The sequence below is a fragment of the Notamacropus eugenii genome, chromosome 6 (assembly GCF_028372415.1).
Source record: "Notamacropus eugenii isolate mMacEug1 chromosome 6, mMacEug1.pri_v2, whole genome shotgun sequence".
NCBI lineage: Eukaryota > Metazoa > Chordata > Mammalia > Diprotodontia > Macropodidae > Notamacropus > Notamacropus eugenii.
The window spans coordinates 16,095,010-16,112,560 of NC_092877.1; the positions used below are offsets into that span (position 1 = coordinate 16,095,010).

General features: G+C 40.9%; 1 protein-coding gene across 1 annotated transcript in view; it reads left to right on the forward strand.

Moving 5' to 3' along the window:
- The window catches only part of SLC1A2 (solute carrier family 1 member 2), a 157,898-nt gene that overhangs the window by 75,339 nt on the left and 65,008 nt on the right, over window positions 1-17,551 (forward strand). Inside the window, exons 2-4 of the mRNA XM_072619155.1 lie at window positions 10,502-10,641; window positions 15,382-15,534; window positions 16,763-17,013. Of these exons, the coding sequence (XP_072475256.1) occupies window positions 10,512-10,641; window positions 15,382-15,534; window positions 16,763-17,013 (534 nt within the window). The 5' untranslated portion in view covers window positions 10,502-10,511. The remainder of the gene's footprint in view (window positions 1-10,501; window positions 10,642-15,381; window positions 15,535-16,762; window positions 17,014-17,551) is intronic.

Here is a 17,551-nt window from a genome sequence, read left to right on the forward strand (position 1 = left end):
ATTTTATAGGTGAGGAAATTAAGAGCTTAAAACACTCAAGTGATTTGCCCAGAATCCCGTGAGTAGAGTATGGCAGAGCCCAAACTCTCAACTTCAGATTCCGTGATCTTCCTATAATTCATCACTGCCTCATAGTATGTGCTTAGCCCCATTAGATTGTGAGCTACTTGGAAGAAGGAATTGTTTTGTTTTGTTTTCTTCTAACCTTTATTTACATATTCAGTGGTTAGCACAGTGCCTGGCATAGAGTAAGCACTTAATTAATATTTATTGATTGACTGAGGACAATATAAATGTTAAGTAAAACACAGGATCTCTCTTGGTCTACTTCTTTTTCACTATGATGCTGTAAGTCCTTTAAATTACCTTAGGATTCTGGCTGATAATTCAGCAATGGAAGAAGAATCCAGCCCCCACAGGGAACTCATAAGAAACTTACAAATTTACTAGAGTCCAACTGTTATGCTATACATAGCTCTTGGATTGGACAGCTTCCAGCCCAACCACTCAGACAGGAGGTGGGATTGATGACCTAACAGTTGACACATTATTCTGCCACTTTGGGATGTTTGGAGGTTGTGGTCCTACTGGAAAAGCTATAGAAAGTCCATAAAAAAAACCCACCAATAACAACAGACCTTGACCATTTGTATTCGCTGTACTCATTGGTTGCTTTTGGCAGGGATGTTGAATGGTAGGATAGGGTTCTGACTGCTTTCCAGTGTACGAAATAGTACATTCCCATCACACTCTGTTCAAATTTGTATTTTCTATTCTAAAAGAGACTTACTAATGGGGGTGGGGAAGTCCTTTGCAACTTTTTGGGTATTTTCACTTGATGGCTGGACAAATTTCCATAGTGGGCAAAAGCAGTAGGACCAGAAGACTCCGGCCATGCTTGCAGATGCTTTGCAAGAAAAAAGAGAACTTTGCAAATAATGTGGTTGTAATATGGTAAAACCTGAAGAATGGGAAGTTAGTCAATTTACCCGTCCAATGAAGAAATCCATCTCTAGTTAATATAATGATTTCATCCAAATATATCTTTTTAAACCATGTTCTATACTTGGAGATCTTTCATGATGTTGCTTTGGACATTCCCCTTCTTGATGTACATTGATAGCCCTCTGCACCTTAGAAGACATTGTCCATGACTTCTTATGGCTGAAAAATTAACTGCAGAATAATGAATATTTTTTCCTAAGGGGTCCTAGGATCATAGATTTAGAAGAGATCTTAGGAATCTGAAATATGGAATCCAGCCCCCTCATTTTACAGATGTAGAAGCTGGGACCCAAGCAGATTAAGTGATTTACCCAAGCTCAAATAGATAGTATATACATATCAGAGATTGAATTTAAACCAAGAATGCCTGATTCCAAAGATGCTTTTTTCTTTCTCTGTACTACAAGACATTAACTATCAATTTTCTCTTTAAAAATAAATATATATATTTATATGTATTATTATATATTATATATGTATTCATCATAAAATGACTTTACAATACTTTCATAATAAAAAGGGATTATGAAATCCCTTATCAAATATTCCCAATAAACTACTAGTATATGAAATATAAATTATTTGTTTAATCAGCATTTTCATGATTCAGTCATAAGATCCTGGATCAAAAGGTAGAAGAAACCTTGGAGGTTATTTAATCAAATTACTTCATTTTGTAGATAGAAAAACTGAGGTCCAGGAAGGTTAAATAAATTTCCATAAATTGCACAATTATGGAATAAAAGCTAGAAAGGTCCTTGGAACTCATTCTTCTACTCCCTTCATTTTATAGTTGAAGAAAATGAGACCCAGAAAGGTCATGAACTGTCCAAGGTCTCATAGGAAGTAAGTAGCAGAGCAGGGAGTTGAACTCAGATCTCTTAGTTCCTAAACCCAGAGCTTATTCTACTGCTGAGAAACAGAATGTTCTTTGACCTCTCTTAGATGGATGTCTCTGTTTTGTTTTATCAAAGTCACTTTTTAAAAAACAGATTGATCATTAAACAACTATTATTATTAGATGGCCCAATCAAACTTCCATAAACTAAGCAATAAAGAATAAAAAATTTAGAGATGGAACAAATGAGGACCATGATTATGTCCCTACTCATTAAATGTTATCTCTACCACTAGAATGTAAAGTCCTTGAGGGCAAGAGCTGGTTTCGCCTTTCTTTTTGTGTCTACCACTAAATAAAGTGTCTGGCATGTCTTGAGTCATTTTAGTTGTGTCCAACTCTTCGTGACTCCATTTGGAGTTTTCTTGACAGGGATACTGGAGCAGTTTGCCAATGCCTTTTCCAGCTCATTTTACAGATGAGGAAACTGAGGCAAACAGGATGAAGTGACTTGCCCAGGATCACACAACTAATCATTGCCTGGAGCCAAATTTGAATGCAGGTCTTCCTGACTTCAAGTCCCACACTCTACTCACCTAACCACTTCCTGCCACATTGTACATGCTTAATAAATGTGACTTGCATACAGGTAGTAAAAGTCAAACTTGGGACCCCTTTGCTCCAAATCCAATACTTTTTTCAGCACTTTCCACTGATGCACCCAAACAATAAAATGAACTAAATTCAGTTTGGAATAGCTCCGTGTGTGTAGAAAGTTTCATGGGAATTTTATTAGCCTGTCTTCTTAAAGCAGGCACCATCTAAGGAGAGGAATAATTTGACTGGGGACCCAAATGATTGGAATCCAATGAAAATAGTATCTAAAGAGATCTAATAGGACTTGAGAGACATCTCTGATACTGTGTGACCTTGGATATCATCTCTCACTTGGGTTTCAATTTCTTTATATGTAAAATAAGGGGATTGGAGTAGATGACCTCTACACCCTTTCCAGCTCTAAATATGACCACATGAAGCCAGCTACTGAGTGTTACATAATTCCTACAACATATTACACCATTCTAAAGATTCAGCTTTGATGAATCCATGTGTGATGCATAGGACTGAAGGACAGTCATTAAAAAGAAGAGGATGGAAACCTTCTCTTTCCCCAAGAGTCCTGTCTAGAAGGTCAATCCTGCTTCAGGCTCCTAATTTGAGCTGAGAATTTGCTGTTGGTGGTGAATCAACATCTTCAAAGATTATTGTTTAGTTTTGTTGACTCCAGAGGGTAGAAGTAGGAGGTGGATTCAGACTTGAGATAAAGAAGAATTTCCTAATGATTAAATCTATCCCAAAGTCTTCAGAAGTTGGGGGTTCTTCTCTCTCCCATCTCCCTCATAAATGGTGTCACACTGAATGATACCCTGGAATCAGGGAGACTTGACTTCAAACCCAGCCTCAGATATTTACTAGCTGTGTGACTCTGGACAAGTCACCTCAACATTGTTTGCCTCAGTTTCCTTGACTGTAAATAGGGATAATAATATCACTTTCCCCAAAGTTGTTGTGAGAGTCAAATGAGATAATATGTGTAAAAAGCGTGGAGCACAATACCTGGTACACAGTAGGTACTTAATAAAGGTCCTTTGAGAAGGGTCTGGATGCCCACTTGACAGAGATATTGATGGAGGGATTTCTTGTTGAAAGCCTCTTTCAGTTCTAAGAGTTTGTGACTCCTTTTCCCATTGTCATCATAAAATACTTTGAAGTACTTAGCCTGCATTTTTTCGTGTTTGTCGCACCACTCCTGCTTGGACTGTAAGTTTCATGAAGGGAGTGATCCTGTTTTATCTAAAATGTGTAGGTCATAGAGTACATCCTTAATAAACATCTATCACATTATTGAAGATCAGTTGGACTAGAGTAATAAACAATGACTGAACAACAAAAGGGAGAGTGGTGAGAACTGGAGCTGTCCAAAATGGGAAGGGCTGCCTCCAAGGAAATACATTTCCCCTCATTGAAGATGTTCAAGTAGAGCCTGAATGACCTCTGTTGGGGTTGTAGAGGGGATTTCTTGTTCGTGCTCTTGGCCTCGTTCAAGGGGCCATGCCCTGGCTACTTCTTAAATAGGCCTATTCAATGAATAGGTGTTGCCTCACCCTAAGTGAATACCTGAAAAGACCTTGGTCTAAAAGGCCCAAGGTCTCCCAGTGCATCCTAGGTCATCTCCAGTCATCCTGAATATCTGGTCCCTGGATTCAGATGGCTCTGGAGGAGAAGTGAGGCTGTGACCTGCACAGCCCTCCCTTACTCAAAGCAAAGTCAAGTGCAAGTCATGTCATCGTTTCTCTGATGGCATGGTGTTCTTGAGTAATGAAGGATGAACACAAACAGGCTGAATTTGTTGTTTTCTGAGGTCTCTTCCAACGTTGAGATGCTACGATTTCCCCAGAGCGATAACACAAAGTGAAACTCTAATCACCTTCAGGCTTCAGTGAACTAGGACAGCTGCGTTTGGGGAGAAGGCAGATAATTCTGGTGTCCCTGAGATCACACCTTGTGATTTTCCTCCTCTTTCCCCCCTACTTCTTTCTTCTCCTGTTCCTCCTTTTCTTCCTCTTCTTCAACCCCTTCCTCTTCCTCATCTCCCTCCTCTCCCTTTTCCTCTCCTTTCTCTCCCTCCATTCTCCTCTTTCTTTCTTCCTCCTTTTCCTCCTCCTCCTCTTCTTCTTCCTCCTCCTATAAAGGCCCTCCTTGCTTAATCTCACTTTGTTCTTAGTAATAAATAATAAACTTGTGGCCAGGTTTCAACCCAACTTTGTAAGAAAATCAGGTTTTATAAGCAAGAATAGGAAACTTCCTCCTGAAAGGGAGGAGTGAGGCCATTTTATTAGACACGTTTGCTTAACTTGGTGAAAGGGAGGATTTAACTTGAGAAAAAGAATGACGGGGTGTGACAAACACACCTAGAGGGTCCCAGCTCCTGTCTTGTTAGCTCACCATCTGCCAGGTGCATGAAGAACTGCTAATTAACCTGCTTTTTTAGTCCTTGCCAAGAAAGTAGTATCTCTTCCCCTATCAGAGAGAGGGGGAGGGCTCCAGAGCTCTGGGAGAAGGACTTCCTTCTTACCCCCTCTTCTCAGAGCCTGGCTGGGACAAACATGACTTCATCCAAGTTTGCTGTTCCCTTCCCGAAGGTAAATGTACATTCTCTGGCTGAAGGGGAACATTTCAAAGATTTAGAGATTCTGGTCCTTAGATGTGGGGCCAATATAGCACCAAAACTGACCCTCTGAGTCAAGTGACCTAGTCCGTGTCTTAAAGCAGATCCATTTTTGATGTTCTACAGAAAGCTTGGCTGGCAGGGAGAGGGCCATGGGTCTGGAGAGAACTGGGGCAGGCCCAAGGACCAGACATGGCATTGATGTCTGCAGGGAATGCATGGGCTGGAATTCTTTGGGCCTGAGGGGCCACACAGAAAAGTCTCAAGGCAAGTGGAGTGGGCACTGACTCTACTGTCTCCCTGCTTCCCTTCCTATTTCTCCTTTACTTTCAGAGTGACAACTCTGGCCTCATTCAGGAACCTTTTTCTTCTTTCTCTTCCTCCTTCCCCTCCTCTTTTTTTCTACCCTCTCTTCCTCTTCCCTCTCCTCCTCCTCCTTTCTTCTCTCCTCCCCCTTCTCTCTTCTCTTCCTCCTCCTCCTCCCCCTTCTCCTCCTCCTTTGTTCCCTTTTCCACCCCACCCCCCAGCCCATCTCTTTTAGACTTCAATCCTACTATTTAGGAGGTATCTCTAATGAGCCCTATTCATTTACTCTGAGTTCTGACCAAGCACATTAAGGTTTGCAGCTGAGCAAAACCTTCTGGTGCTGTGGCTAAAGCAATGGCTATGGAATTAAGAACCTGGATTTTTATCCTACTTTAGTCTCTTGCTAAATATGACTGTGGACAATCTGCTTAACTACTGTGGGCCTCAGTTTCCTTATCTGTAAAATGAGGGTATTGAACTAGATATTCTAAGATCATTTTCAGCTTTAGATCTTTGCTCCTGAATCCCTCCTGTATTATCTCAGATATCAGGAAATACAGAAAGAAACAATGGCAGTTTTGTTGCACTAGTCTAGTAGAGGAGACTGGGAGGGAGGGAAGGGGAAGGCTTAGTGTATACAAATAGGGAGATTTGGATACTATTGCCTTAATATACTTTTATTGATGCCTTTTTTTTTCAAATACTTTAGTCCTTTACTGATATTCACGACCTTGTGAAAAAGAGAAACAGAGACCTGTAGACACCAACACGGAGTCTAACAGGGTATGTGCCATTGCAAACCCATGGCCTCTCACCTCTCTAAAGAGGCAAAAGTGTGTTCCTTCATCTGTCCTTCTAGACTAGGACTGGTCAGTATGGAGCGTGGCTGCCTTCTAGCATTGCTGACATTTATACTATTCCAGGAGTAGACGTTGTTTTTCTGGTTCTGCTTCTTTTACATCACATCCATTCACATTAGTCTTCCTATACTTCTTTGAATTGGGCTTGTTTGTCATTTTAATGGCACAATCATATTCCATTTAATGTGTGCATCATTGTTGTTCAGTGCGACTCTTCTTGACCCCATTTGGGGTTTTCTTGGCAAAGATGCTGGAGTGGTTTATTATTTCCTTCTCCAGCTCATTTTACAGAACAAACTGAGGCAAACAGTTAAGTAACCTGCCTGGGGTTATATAGCTAATCAGTACCTGAGGCCAGATTTGAACTCAGGAAGATGTGTCTTCCTGACTCCAGTGCCATCTGGCATCCCCTCACATTTTCATTGGCACATCTATATAAGACATGCTGAGATTTGCCAAGTACTGTTCTCTCCTCCGTCTCCCCCCCACCATGTTGAAAAATAGTTTTTAATAAGTATCTTTGATTCCTAGTTTATATAAGAGGAAACTGAGGCACAAAGTTAATGACTTTTTCAGGAGCCCTAAATAGGGCCTGTGTTTTTTCCACATCAGTACTTCCCATCTGCGAGCATTCACAAGATCCAAAGATCCTAGATTTTGAGATGAAAGGAACTTTTAAAGTCATATAGTCTAATCCCTCCATTTTATAGGTGAGGAAACTCAGGGTAAAGAAATGAAATGATGTCCCCAAGGTCAATCAAGTTACTACAGAGTGGGGATTGGATTCTAGGTTGTCTGACTCTGAATCTCGATCTCCAATACAATGCAAGTTTCTTGAGGGTTGGAATGTAAGACTAGCACCTAGGGCAGTGCCTGGCAAAAACTAAATGTTCAATAAATCACTGTTCATTGACTAATATGTATTCCCTCCCCCTCCGCCATGAGCACAAGGCAACAATGATCCGATTCAAAGAAAGTGATGCTATTAGTACATGACTAATGTCATGTACTAAGGTCAAAGTAATTAGCTTTAGTCTTTTTCTATGACATTATATGGTACTTATAATGTGCAAGGAGCTATCCTAGACGGTAAAAGATAACCCAGTTCATACCTTCAAGGAGAACAGATTCTACAAAACAGGTGGAGAGAGTTCAATATGGACTTGAATAAATATAACAAAGGGCAGGGCGGGGGGGGGGGTGGGAGTTAGAAGGAGCTAGACTTAGAATTTCTTTAGTGTGGAGGATGTTTTTGGACTCACAGGTCTTTTATGAACAGTAATAGATGTAAGAACTGGCACTCCACTCCACGTTAACTTCAATACCCAAGATCATAGAAGTGAATTTAGAGAGGGGTCATCTAGGTGGCATAATGCCATAACTAATAGAGGGGAATCACCAAACTATGCATAAGGATCATTGTTGACCACATATTGATTTAGAAAATTACAAATCACCATTGTCTATGTTTTGTTGTATTTTTATTAATTTTGTTAAATATTTACCAATTACATTTTAGTCTGATTCAGGTAGCTTTCCGGGTGAGAGTGAGCAAATTGTGTGACATCTCTGCACTAGGCAGAGCTTAGTTTCAGAGGGTCAAGGAGGCGGATGACTCCCTCCAAAAAAGGACAGAAACAGGGTGAGAAACTAGATATACCAGAGTTGCCAACAAGCCTGCCAAAATTAACAAAACAGTGGCCCCTTAAAACCCCTGGGGGATTCTTTAGGGAGGAGGGAAAATTCGCTCCTGTTGAAAGCTTACAGCTGTAGAGGAGACGCATCATCCCGATGCGTGCTCTCACAGAATTCCTTTCCCCAACTGACGACTACCCTCATTTTTTCCCAGGGTGGGGAAGTCCTCCTTCTTTACTGCTTTTCTCCTTGAGATTCCAGGTCCCTTTCTCACTGGGACTTTCTCTGGAACAGAGCCATGAGGCCAAACCCAATGACTCCATCCTCCCTTAAACCCCCAGGTTGTAGGTCCCCGAGATGGGGAAGTTTGACGGGCGCTGGGGAGATGATGATGGGGGATGGGTAATTCCCACTTTCCTCTCACTGGGCAAGTCCAGCAGTTGCTGGCGGATTCGCCTGGGAAACACCCACCACCACCACCATCACCTTTTTTTGCCACTTCCCTGACTGAAGAGGTGAGAGAGAAAATTAGCATCCAGTGAGGGAGAGCTGGAGTGTTCAAAGCAGGAAATCTGGAACAGACGCGGCATCTAATAAGTCTATTATTAAAGGGTCTTGGCAGAGGGGTAGGCATCGAATGTTAATAAAAAGCAGAATCTTTGAGCAGCCACGAATAGTCTCAAATACTTAGCAGCAGCTTGAGCTTCCTCCCCCCTCCCCCCCCCCAGCCCCCTCCTGTTCCGAGCCCCAAAGGATGTTTTGCAGAATGGATGTTGCTTGTGAACAAACTTTCAGTTAAATAAATGAGTCACAGGACATGGGTTATAAAAAGAAGAAACGTGCCGTGATTTCCCAATGGACTCAGCTGTTAAAATAACGCAACAGAGAGGCGAAAGTTTGAGCAGATCGTAGCCTTGTTCAAAATTTTCCGTTATCCGAGCAGCTGTCTCAACATGCAGCATCATACTGATGGAGTCAGTCAGTAAACATGGCTTAAGCGCCTCCTCTGTGCCAGACATTATGGTATGGGCTGGGGATACCAGAAAAAAGATAAAGGACAGTCTTTACCCTCCAGTAGCTCCTAGTCTGTTGGAGGAAGACGACATGCAAACAACCGTGTACAAACAAGCGGTTTGTTGTTGTTGTTAACTGGGTTTTCAGTCAAGTCTCCAGTGTGTGACTCCATTTGTTTTCTTGATGAAGATACTGGAGTGGTTTGCCATTTCCTTCTTCAGCTCATTTGGTAAATGAGGAAAATGAGGAAATTAAGACAAACAGTAAAGGTTAAGTGACTTTGCCTAGGGTCACAGAGCTAAGTGTCTGAGGCTAGATTTTAAGTCATGTCTTCCCAATTCTAGGCTCACCACTATCCTGCTGGCCCCCAAACAAGCTGTAGATTGGATGAATTGTAGATTATTAGTTGAGTGAAGGTCTTAAAACTAAGGAGGATGGGGAAAGCCTTCTTGTAGAAGGTAGGATTTTAACTAGGACTTGAAGAAAGTCAGGAGGCAGAGAGAAGGGAAAGCAGTCCAGGCAAGGGAGACTTCCAGAGCAAAAGCCTGGCATTCGGAGATGGAGTATCTCCTGGGATAAATATGGAGGAGCCTAGAGTCACTGGGAGGGTTGGGCTGAGGATGCTTTTTGAAAAGTTGTACATTTCAGGATGGCATTTTTCAACTTTTGTCTTCAAAATCACAAAAGTAGAAATCTACGAGGTGGACACTGTACATTTCAGGTTGTTAGTTATTGTAATTGTAGAATCCTACTTCCATACCTTTGTAAAATCATCCCCTATGCAAGGCATGCTCTCTCCCCTTAGTTCTCCCTGAGCGCCAGTCAAGGCTCAGCTGTAGAGTCACCTCCTACAAGAGGTCCTTCCTGAAGATCCACCCACCTGTTAGTGCTTCCCAGAAATACTTTGCATAAATTTTGTTTGTATGTATATGTGTTTCCCTACAGGGGAATGTACACTCTTTGAGGGCAGGAGATGACTACTTTTTATCCTTGTATCCCTAGCCCTAAGCCAAGTGGTTGGTGGGAGAGCTAGCACACTGGAGAGGGCCCTGGGCCTGGAAAAGGAAGAGCTGAGTTCAAATCCAGCCTCAAACACTCACTAGCCGTATAACCCTAGACAAATCATTTAACCTGTCTGCCTTGGTTTCCTCATATACAAAATGGGGATAATAGCACCTACCTCCCAGAATTATTGTGAGGATCAAATGAGATAATATTTGTAAAGTGCTTAGCCCAGTGCTTGGAACATAGTAAATACTATATGAACATTAGTTATTATTATTACGTGAGAGAATATTTATAAAGTGCCTGGCACATAGTAGGCACTTAATAAATATCCATTTCCTTCCTTTTTCCCTGTTCTCATATGCCATGGAAGTGATTTTTAAATTGAGCACCATTCATTTTATTTTTTAAAAAATGGAATGGCACTATTTAAAGTGAGCTCACTCCCATGGTCCAGTTGATGCCCTGGCACCTAAGGCCAGGCTCCTGCTTATATCTGGTTGAAAGAAAAAAAAAGAGAGCACCTCTTCCTCCATCTTGTAGCTGCTGACCCACATCCCTGATCTCTCAGGACACAACCACAACCTAAATTCTCCACTTCTCTTCCAGTGCCAACAATATGCCCAAACAAGTGGAAGTCCGGATGCACGAGAGTCACCTGAGCGCAGAGGAACCCAAACGCAGAAACTTGTGCCAGAGGACATGGGATAGTCTTGGAAAGAACCTTCTGCTTTCTCTGACAGTATTTGGTACGTCCTCGATGTAATCCTCCTCTTTTTATGTGGTCTGGTCTGAGGGAAAGGAGACTGATTACAGCAAAAGGGACAACTAACCCAAAGAAGCATGAGCCATCTGTGAGAATATAAAAATGACGATAATAATTAATGATAATAGCTCTACTTAGTACATGCCAGGCAATGTGCTAAGTGCTTTACAATCACTCTTTCAGTTGATCTTTGCAACAGCCTGAGGACTCAGGTGCTATTATGATCCCAGTTTTACAGATGAGGAAACTGAGGCAGACAAAGGTGAAGTTACTTGCCTAGCTGGAACGTGTCTGAGGCTGGATTTGAACCCAGGGTCAGAGCTCTATCCATTATGTCACCTAGCTGCCTACGGGAAGGACTGAATTTGAATCCTACCTCCTATCATGACCTTGGACAAGCCATTTAACTCCTTAGCCTCCAATTCCTCATTCATAAGAAGGGATGATAATAATAGCACCCATTTCACAGATGAGATAATGTATTCAGAGGACTGAAGTTTCAATACTAGCTCTGCCACTTGCTAACTTTGTGACTGGATAGTTGTCTCTTAACTTCTCTGGGACTCAATTTCCTCATCAGGCAAGGAAAGAATTATGCTAATGGAGGGATTCTTGAATTTTTTTGTGTGTTATGGACTCTTCTGGAGTGTAGTTCACCGTATTGATTTCTCAGAATAATGTTTTTAAATGTAGGAAAAATACAGAAGATTACAAAGGAAACTAATTATATTGAAATACAGTTATCAGTATAGGCATATACATATATTGTATATATACACATATTAGTAATGGTATTACTATATTAACATTATATGTATACATACGTATACATTGATCATTGTATTTCAATATAATTAGTTTCCTTTGAATCTCTGGATTTTATTTTATAAATTTAAAAACATTTTGAGAAGTCTGTAAAATTAACTATACATACACAAAAATATGTGATTATGTATATAATGGTACAGCTAGATATCCTTGTATTAGTATATGATAACATGATAATATCAACAATTAAATCATAATAGATTAATGATTATGTAATATAACATGTTATGTATATAATTTTATATGTAACTAATAGTTGTATTATCAATTATGTTCCATATAATTATATACTTGATATATGTATTATATAATATATATTCTATATAATTTTTTATTTTTATATTCTATATAATAATTAAACATAATTGCATTCTATGCATGTATATATGCATGTATATATGTACGTATATATCTGTGTGTGCATGTATATATATGTATATGTACATAGACTCTGGATTATAGATCCCTGCTCTAAGAAGTCCAATGCAATGTAAGTTCCATGAGGGCAGGTATCATTTCATTTTTATTTTCCTTTTCGCAGGGATGGCCTAAGTCCTGGTGAATAAGAAGGGTTCCATTAATGTTAGCTTTTTGATTTTTGTCCCTGCAATAATGACTGGCATAGAGCAACCCTTTTATTCGTTCTTGTTGGATTGACTCAAAATGAATTGATATGATGAGTCTTTGACTCCTCTGAAGTACTACACTGCTCATGCTGCAAAATTCTCCCTAGGAAATGAGGTTGCCTATACCAATAGATGGAATAACATATTTTCGACTTGATCTGGTTTTAGGGGTACACAAGGCTTCACCTGACCCAAAATATGTCAAAATATATCAAAATATTGCATTTTGCTCTCCCACCTGGTTGATACTTTACAAATTTTTAAAAGAAGTGTACATTAACATTTAAAAAATAGCAGAAGCATCTTATCTGTTTTCATATTCCCTTCTAAATTTTTTCTGCTATGAATTCTTTTCATGTTTTGCCATTGTTATTATCTGGTTTGTGTGCATGTTTGAGTGTGTTGGTATGTGCATGTGTGTGCATTTTTTTGTCTGGTTGTAGTTGCTTTTATAGTAATTCTTTCTTCATTCTATATCATTATTTAAAAAGGAATTCCCCCAAATCTCTTTGATTCTCCATATGTGGCATTTCCTGTACCAAAATCTTATCATGTTTTGAACGTTTTAAAATTTGGGGCCACCTGAAGGGCAATGGAAAGGCATGTGGCAGCCAGGAATAGGCTACAGTATGTTGTTCCCCACAAAGAATTGCACAAGACAGAAAGAAGAAGAGATGTTGTCCGAAAGGTGAATGACTGGACCGGTTGCATAAACAAGAACAAGGAACAATCAGTGGCCAGTCCTGTGTACTCCATTGGTATCAATGTCCAGACTCAAGCCGACTCCCCAGTATGTCAGGTTCCCCTGCCCTGATGCCTCATGGAGGCTTCCTAGAAGGGTATGGACAAGAGTCTTATTGACTTGGTAGCCAAAAAAGGGTTGCTATTTCCTCCTGTTGGAGGAAATCCTCACCTCAGTGATATCAGTGACTCATTAAAGTACCAATGGGTGTCCATACATTTTCACCATAGTTACTCTTAGCAATGGCTCTCTCTAACTTAGGAATAGTCATGTAAGATGCTTTTTGAACAATCCACCTTGCTCATCTAAATAAGAAAGATTTCTTTGCAATTTACTTTTCACTTACTACATTAATAGAAACATTGCTTAAGTGTATTAAAACAAGATTGTGGTGAAATTTACCAACCCCAATAAACAAAAAACTAAGATTTGAATTAAAAAATAATATTCATGGGATTTAATATATGAAATACATGATAACAGCCTAGACTAAGAGACCTTAGTAGTTCATTTTTATTGATGGTCAACTCATGTCTTATTGGTGACCATATAGAGAACATTTCTGCTATTAAGGAGCAAATCCTAGACACAAGGGTAATATCTTTTCATGACTATAACAGTGTAATAAGGCTTTTCATTAAAATAAACATAACTTTAGGATTTTGAAGTGAAGATTTTAAAGTAAAACTTCAGTCAGGATATCTCTTTTCTAAGTATGGAGTCAAGAACATGACCGTTGAGTTTCAGCTTCCTGCTTTTCAGATAGCAGAGAACTAGTTATGTGAATATAAATTTATATATTCACGATGAGATTCTTTTGGTTCCTTCCACAAATTGCAAAAAAAAATAAAACTTCATCAGAAAACCTGAGAGAAAGACGTGATGGATCACCAGAAGCCCACTGTTAAAAGGTTCTGGTGTTCCCTGGGAGGGATCCCAAGATCTCATCTAGTCTTCTGCAAACAAGATGAGTTTGTCACATTATCAAATGGAGGTCAACCCACTGAGGAAGGGGCTCTTTTGAAACAAACATTTGTCCCTCCTCAGGTAACTAGGCAAAAACTAGGTGATTAGAGCAGGAAAGTCGAGTCTTACTAAGCTTGATCATCGAGGTATAGTGGATTTGATACAGCCTTCCAGAATAGGAGAACTTAGGGTCACTTCCTTCTTCTGACTCCCACCCATGGGACCTTGAATAAATTGCTTCCCCTCCCTAGGCCTCAGTTACCTCATCTGTAAAATGAGGAGTTTGGACTCAGCCGTTGAGCTCCTTTTTAGGTCTAAATATGATCCCTTTACCAGTCCCACGATCCATAAACAAGCAACTTTTTGCTTCTTGGCCTCTGTCTCCTCATTTGTAAAATTAGGATTTGAGACTAGACTGCCTTTGAGGTCCCTTCTAGTTCTAGATATATGAAAAGTGGTTCTTTTCCCCTGAGACTGTTAACTAGGACTTGTCTAGTCAGCATGAATGGAGGGCCTCGGGGCAAATGGCCTTGCCTCGGCTCCCCCTGGCAGCTGATGGCTGTGGTCCCCAGAATGAACCCTTGTGTAACTTCTCCATCTGTTTCATTTCCCCTCTAAGAAGTTCTGCCCATCACACCCATCTGTTCCTTGGCCCTCCTGGAGCTCGGCTACTCTGGGTCCCATTGGCTGGGAGTTTGAGGAACAGTTATTCAATGACCTCTGATGAGTTCCCTCGGAACAGGGATATTGGACTTGTCAACATGGATGGCTTTTCCATAGGTCACTGAGGACTTCCTATGTCTCTGAACAAGTGGGATTTTCCATTTTTCAGACTGAAAGGGGCTGGGGGAGATAGTAGGGAGTGTGCTTAGAGGCCTCTGGACCTCTGCTCCCTCTGCCTCTCAGATTCCGGACCCCACCAGCATGCTTTGGGACTGACTCCTGGAGTTAGTGCCTTAGAAGTTCTTTCTCTGAGCTTGCTGCTGGGGCTTTCTGGCCACAGAGAACAGCCAGGTCACTCTTGTGGTTTCTGATGTGGTCTTGAGCAGTTAACTGTAGACTCACAAGCAGCTGGTTGTGTGAAACAGTCCAAACTGATTGTGGTACATTACAAATCTTTGCTCTACCAAGCCTGTACTGATGCATGGTTAAAAGATGGAGTAATCCTGGAGAAATAACCAAAATACTTTTCCTTTGTATCCCTATCTCCCTTTAATTTGAGATGGATGGGGGAGGTGAAGATGAGAGCTACATTTGTCTCTCTGGGTCTGTGTCACCTCCAATCTCTTGGATTTTATGACTAAATAACCTATCCCAGAAATATTTTTTGAACAAACTCTGCATGACTCTCCTGGCTCTGGTTTCCAGAGTGATTAAATCAAGAAAATTTGGCTTCGTTAGGACCACGACCACTAATGATGCAGGTTTCCTCCTGGGGTTGTGTTTGTAACACACCATCATCCTAGTAACAAAAAGCTAGAATGAAGGAGAACCAGGACATTCTGCAATGTAGTCTTCATGGACAAAGTTTCTCTGAGTTGTTCTTCCTTCTTCCTTGCAGGTGTCATCCTGGGAGCTGTATGTGGAGGTCTTCTTCGCTTGGCATCCCCCATCCACCCGGATGTGGTCATGTTAATAGCGTTCCCAGGAGACATCCTCATGAGGATGTTAAAAATGCTCATTCTCCCTTTAATCATCTCCAGCTTAATCACAGGTAAGATGGCAAGGATGAAAATCAGGGAGATACTGGGCTCTTGTCCTGGTCCACCCACTCACGAGAAACTGAAGATTTGAATCTAGTTCAAATGGAGCAACCAGTCAGTAAATAATGTTTCTCTTGCATTAACTATCCTTGTTGGGGAAACTGGGGTCTGGTAATCTACCCTACCTGGATGATTTAGGAAACAAAAACAGTGTCTCCCACCCTCAATTACAGTTCATAAGTTCAAAGATCTAGGTGGTGCAGTGGACAGAGTACTGGACCTGGAGTCAGGAAGACCTGAGTTCAAATACGGCTTCTGGCACTCCTTAGCTGTGTGACCCTGGGCAAGTCACTTGACCCCCATCTGCCTCAGTTTCCTCATCTATAAAATAGGCATAATAATAGCACCTACCTGTCAGGATTGTTGTGAGGAACAAATGAGATAATATCTACAAAGTGCTTAGTATAGTACCTGACACATAATAAGTGCTATATAAATGTCAGTTGATATTATTATTATTAATTACCTTCCACAGTTATTGAGGATCAAGTGGGATGATATTTGTAAATCATTTTCCAAACCTTACAGCAGCACATAAATCATGGCAATTATTATTTAGAGATGGAAGGGACCTCAGACACCTTCTAATTCAGCCCCCTCATTTTACAGATGAGGAAACTATATCCCAGACAAATGATGTGACTTGTCCAAAGTCACATAGGTAAAAGTACCAGGGCCAGGATTTGAATACAGGTCCATGATTTCCAAGCCAGCATTCTTTCTAAGGTACCAAGATGACTCCTTCAGTTAAAAACATTGTTCTCTGAACAGTCAATCTAAATTGTCAACACTGCTGAGAACTGAAACAAAGTAGCATAAAATTAAAGGAAAGATCTGAGACAAATGTCCAAGAAAATCTCAAATACATGACCACCAGGCCAAAGAGAAGATGGCCTGGTCCTACCAACATGGAGAAATGGGTGATGAGACACAGGGTTTATTTTTTGGGACTTTTTTTGTACTAAATTTCATCGTTTGATTTAGATCAATGTTCCAGACTGCCAAAATCCTTTCTGATTCTGTCTCTGTGACCCAAAGCATTCATCTTCCCTTCCAGAGCTTGATTCATCTGTAAATGATGAAATGTCTTCTCTTTAGGGCTGAATGTCTTAGTCAAAGATAGATAACTAGAATTGGGTTAGGTCATAGTTATCCCAGCTCTATTCCTTTTGTCTCTAGGTCTGGCCGGTTTGGATGCTAAAGCCAGTGGCCGCCTGGGGACAAGAGCCATGGTCTATTATATGTCTACCACCATCATTGCTGCTGTCCTTGGTGTCATTTTGGTCTTAGCCATTCACCCAGGGAACCCCAAACTGAAGAAACAGCTGGGACCCGGGAAGAAGAATGATGAAGTGTCCAGCTTGGATGCCTTCCTTGACCTTATCCGAAACCTGTTCCCTGAAAACCTTGTCCAAGCATGTTTCCAACAGGTAACTGAAAATATACCTTTTCCCCATTGAACTGGAACTTCTTGCAAGTATAGATAAGTTGTTGCTGGGATTCTGGGAAAGGAAACTAAGGGATGAACTGTGTTTGTTGTGTGTTGCAGTCTCTCTCTCTCTCTCTCTCTCTCTCTCTCTCTCTCTCTCTCTCTCCATATAAGTATGTATGTATACATATATGACTCTCCCTATCTTTCTGTCTTTTGTCCATTTCTTGTTTATTCTCTGACTGTCTCTGCCTCCCTGTATCTTATTTCTTGTTATCTATCTCTCTATCTCTGCCTCTGTTTCTGTCTCCATGTCTTTCTCTGTCTCCGTCTCTCCCTGCCTCTCTCTGTTTTCTCTCCCTTCCCCCTTCTCCCTATATCTCTCTCTCTTTCTCTTGTTGTTTCTGCCTCTGTCTCCCTCTCTCCTTCCCTTTCCCTCCCTCCTTTTCTCTGTTTCTCTGCCTGTCTCTGTCTCTTTCTCTCTGCGTCTCTCTCCCCTTCCTTCCCTTTGCCCCTTTCTCCTTCCTCTCCTGTACTTT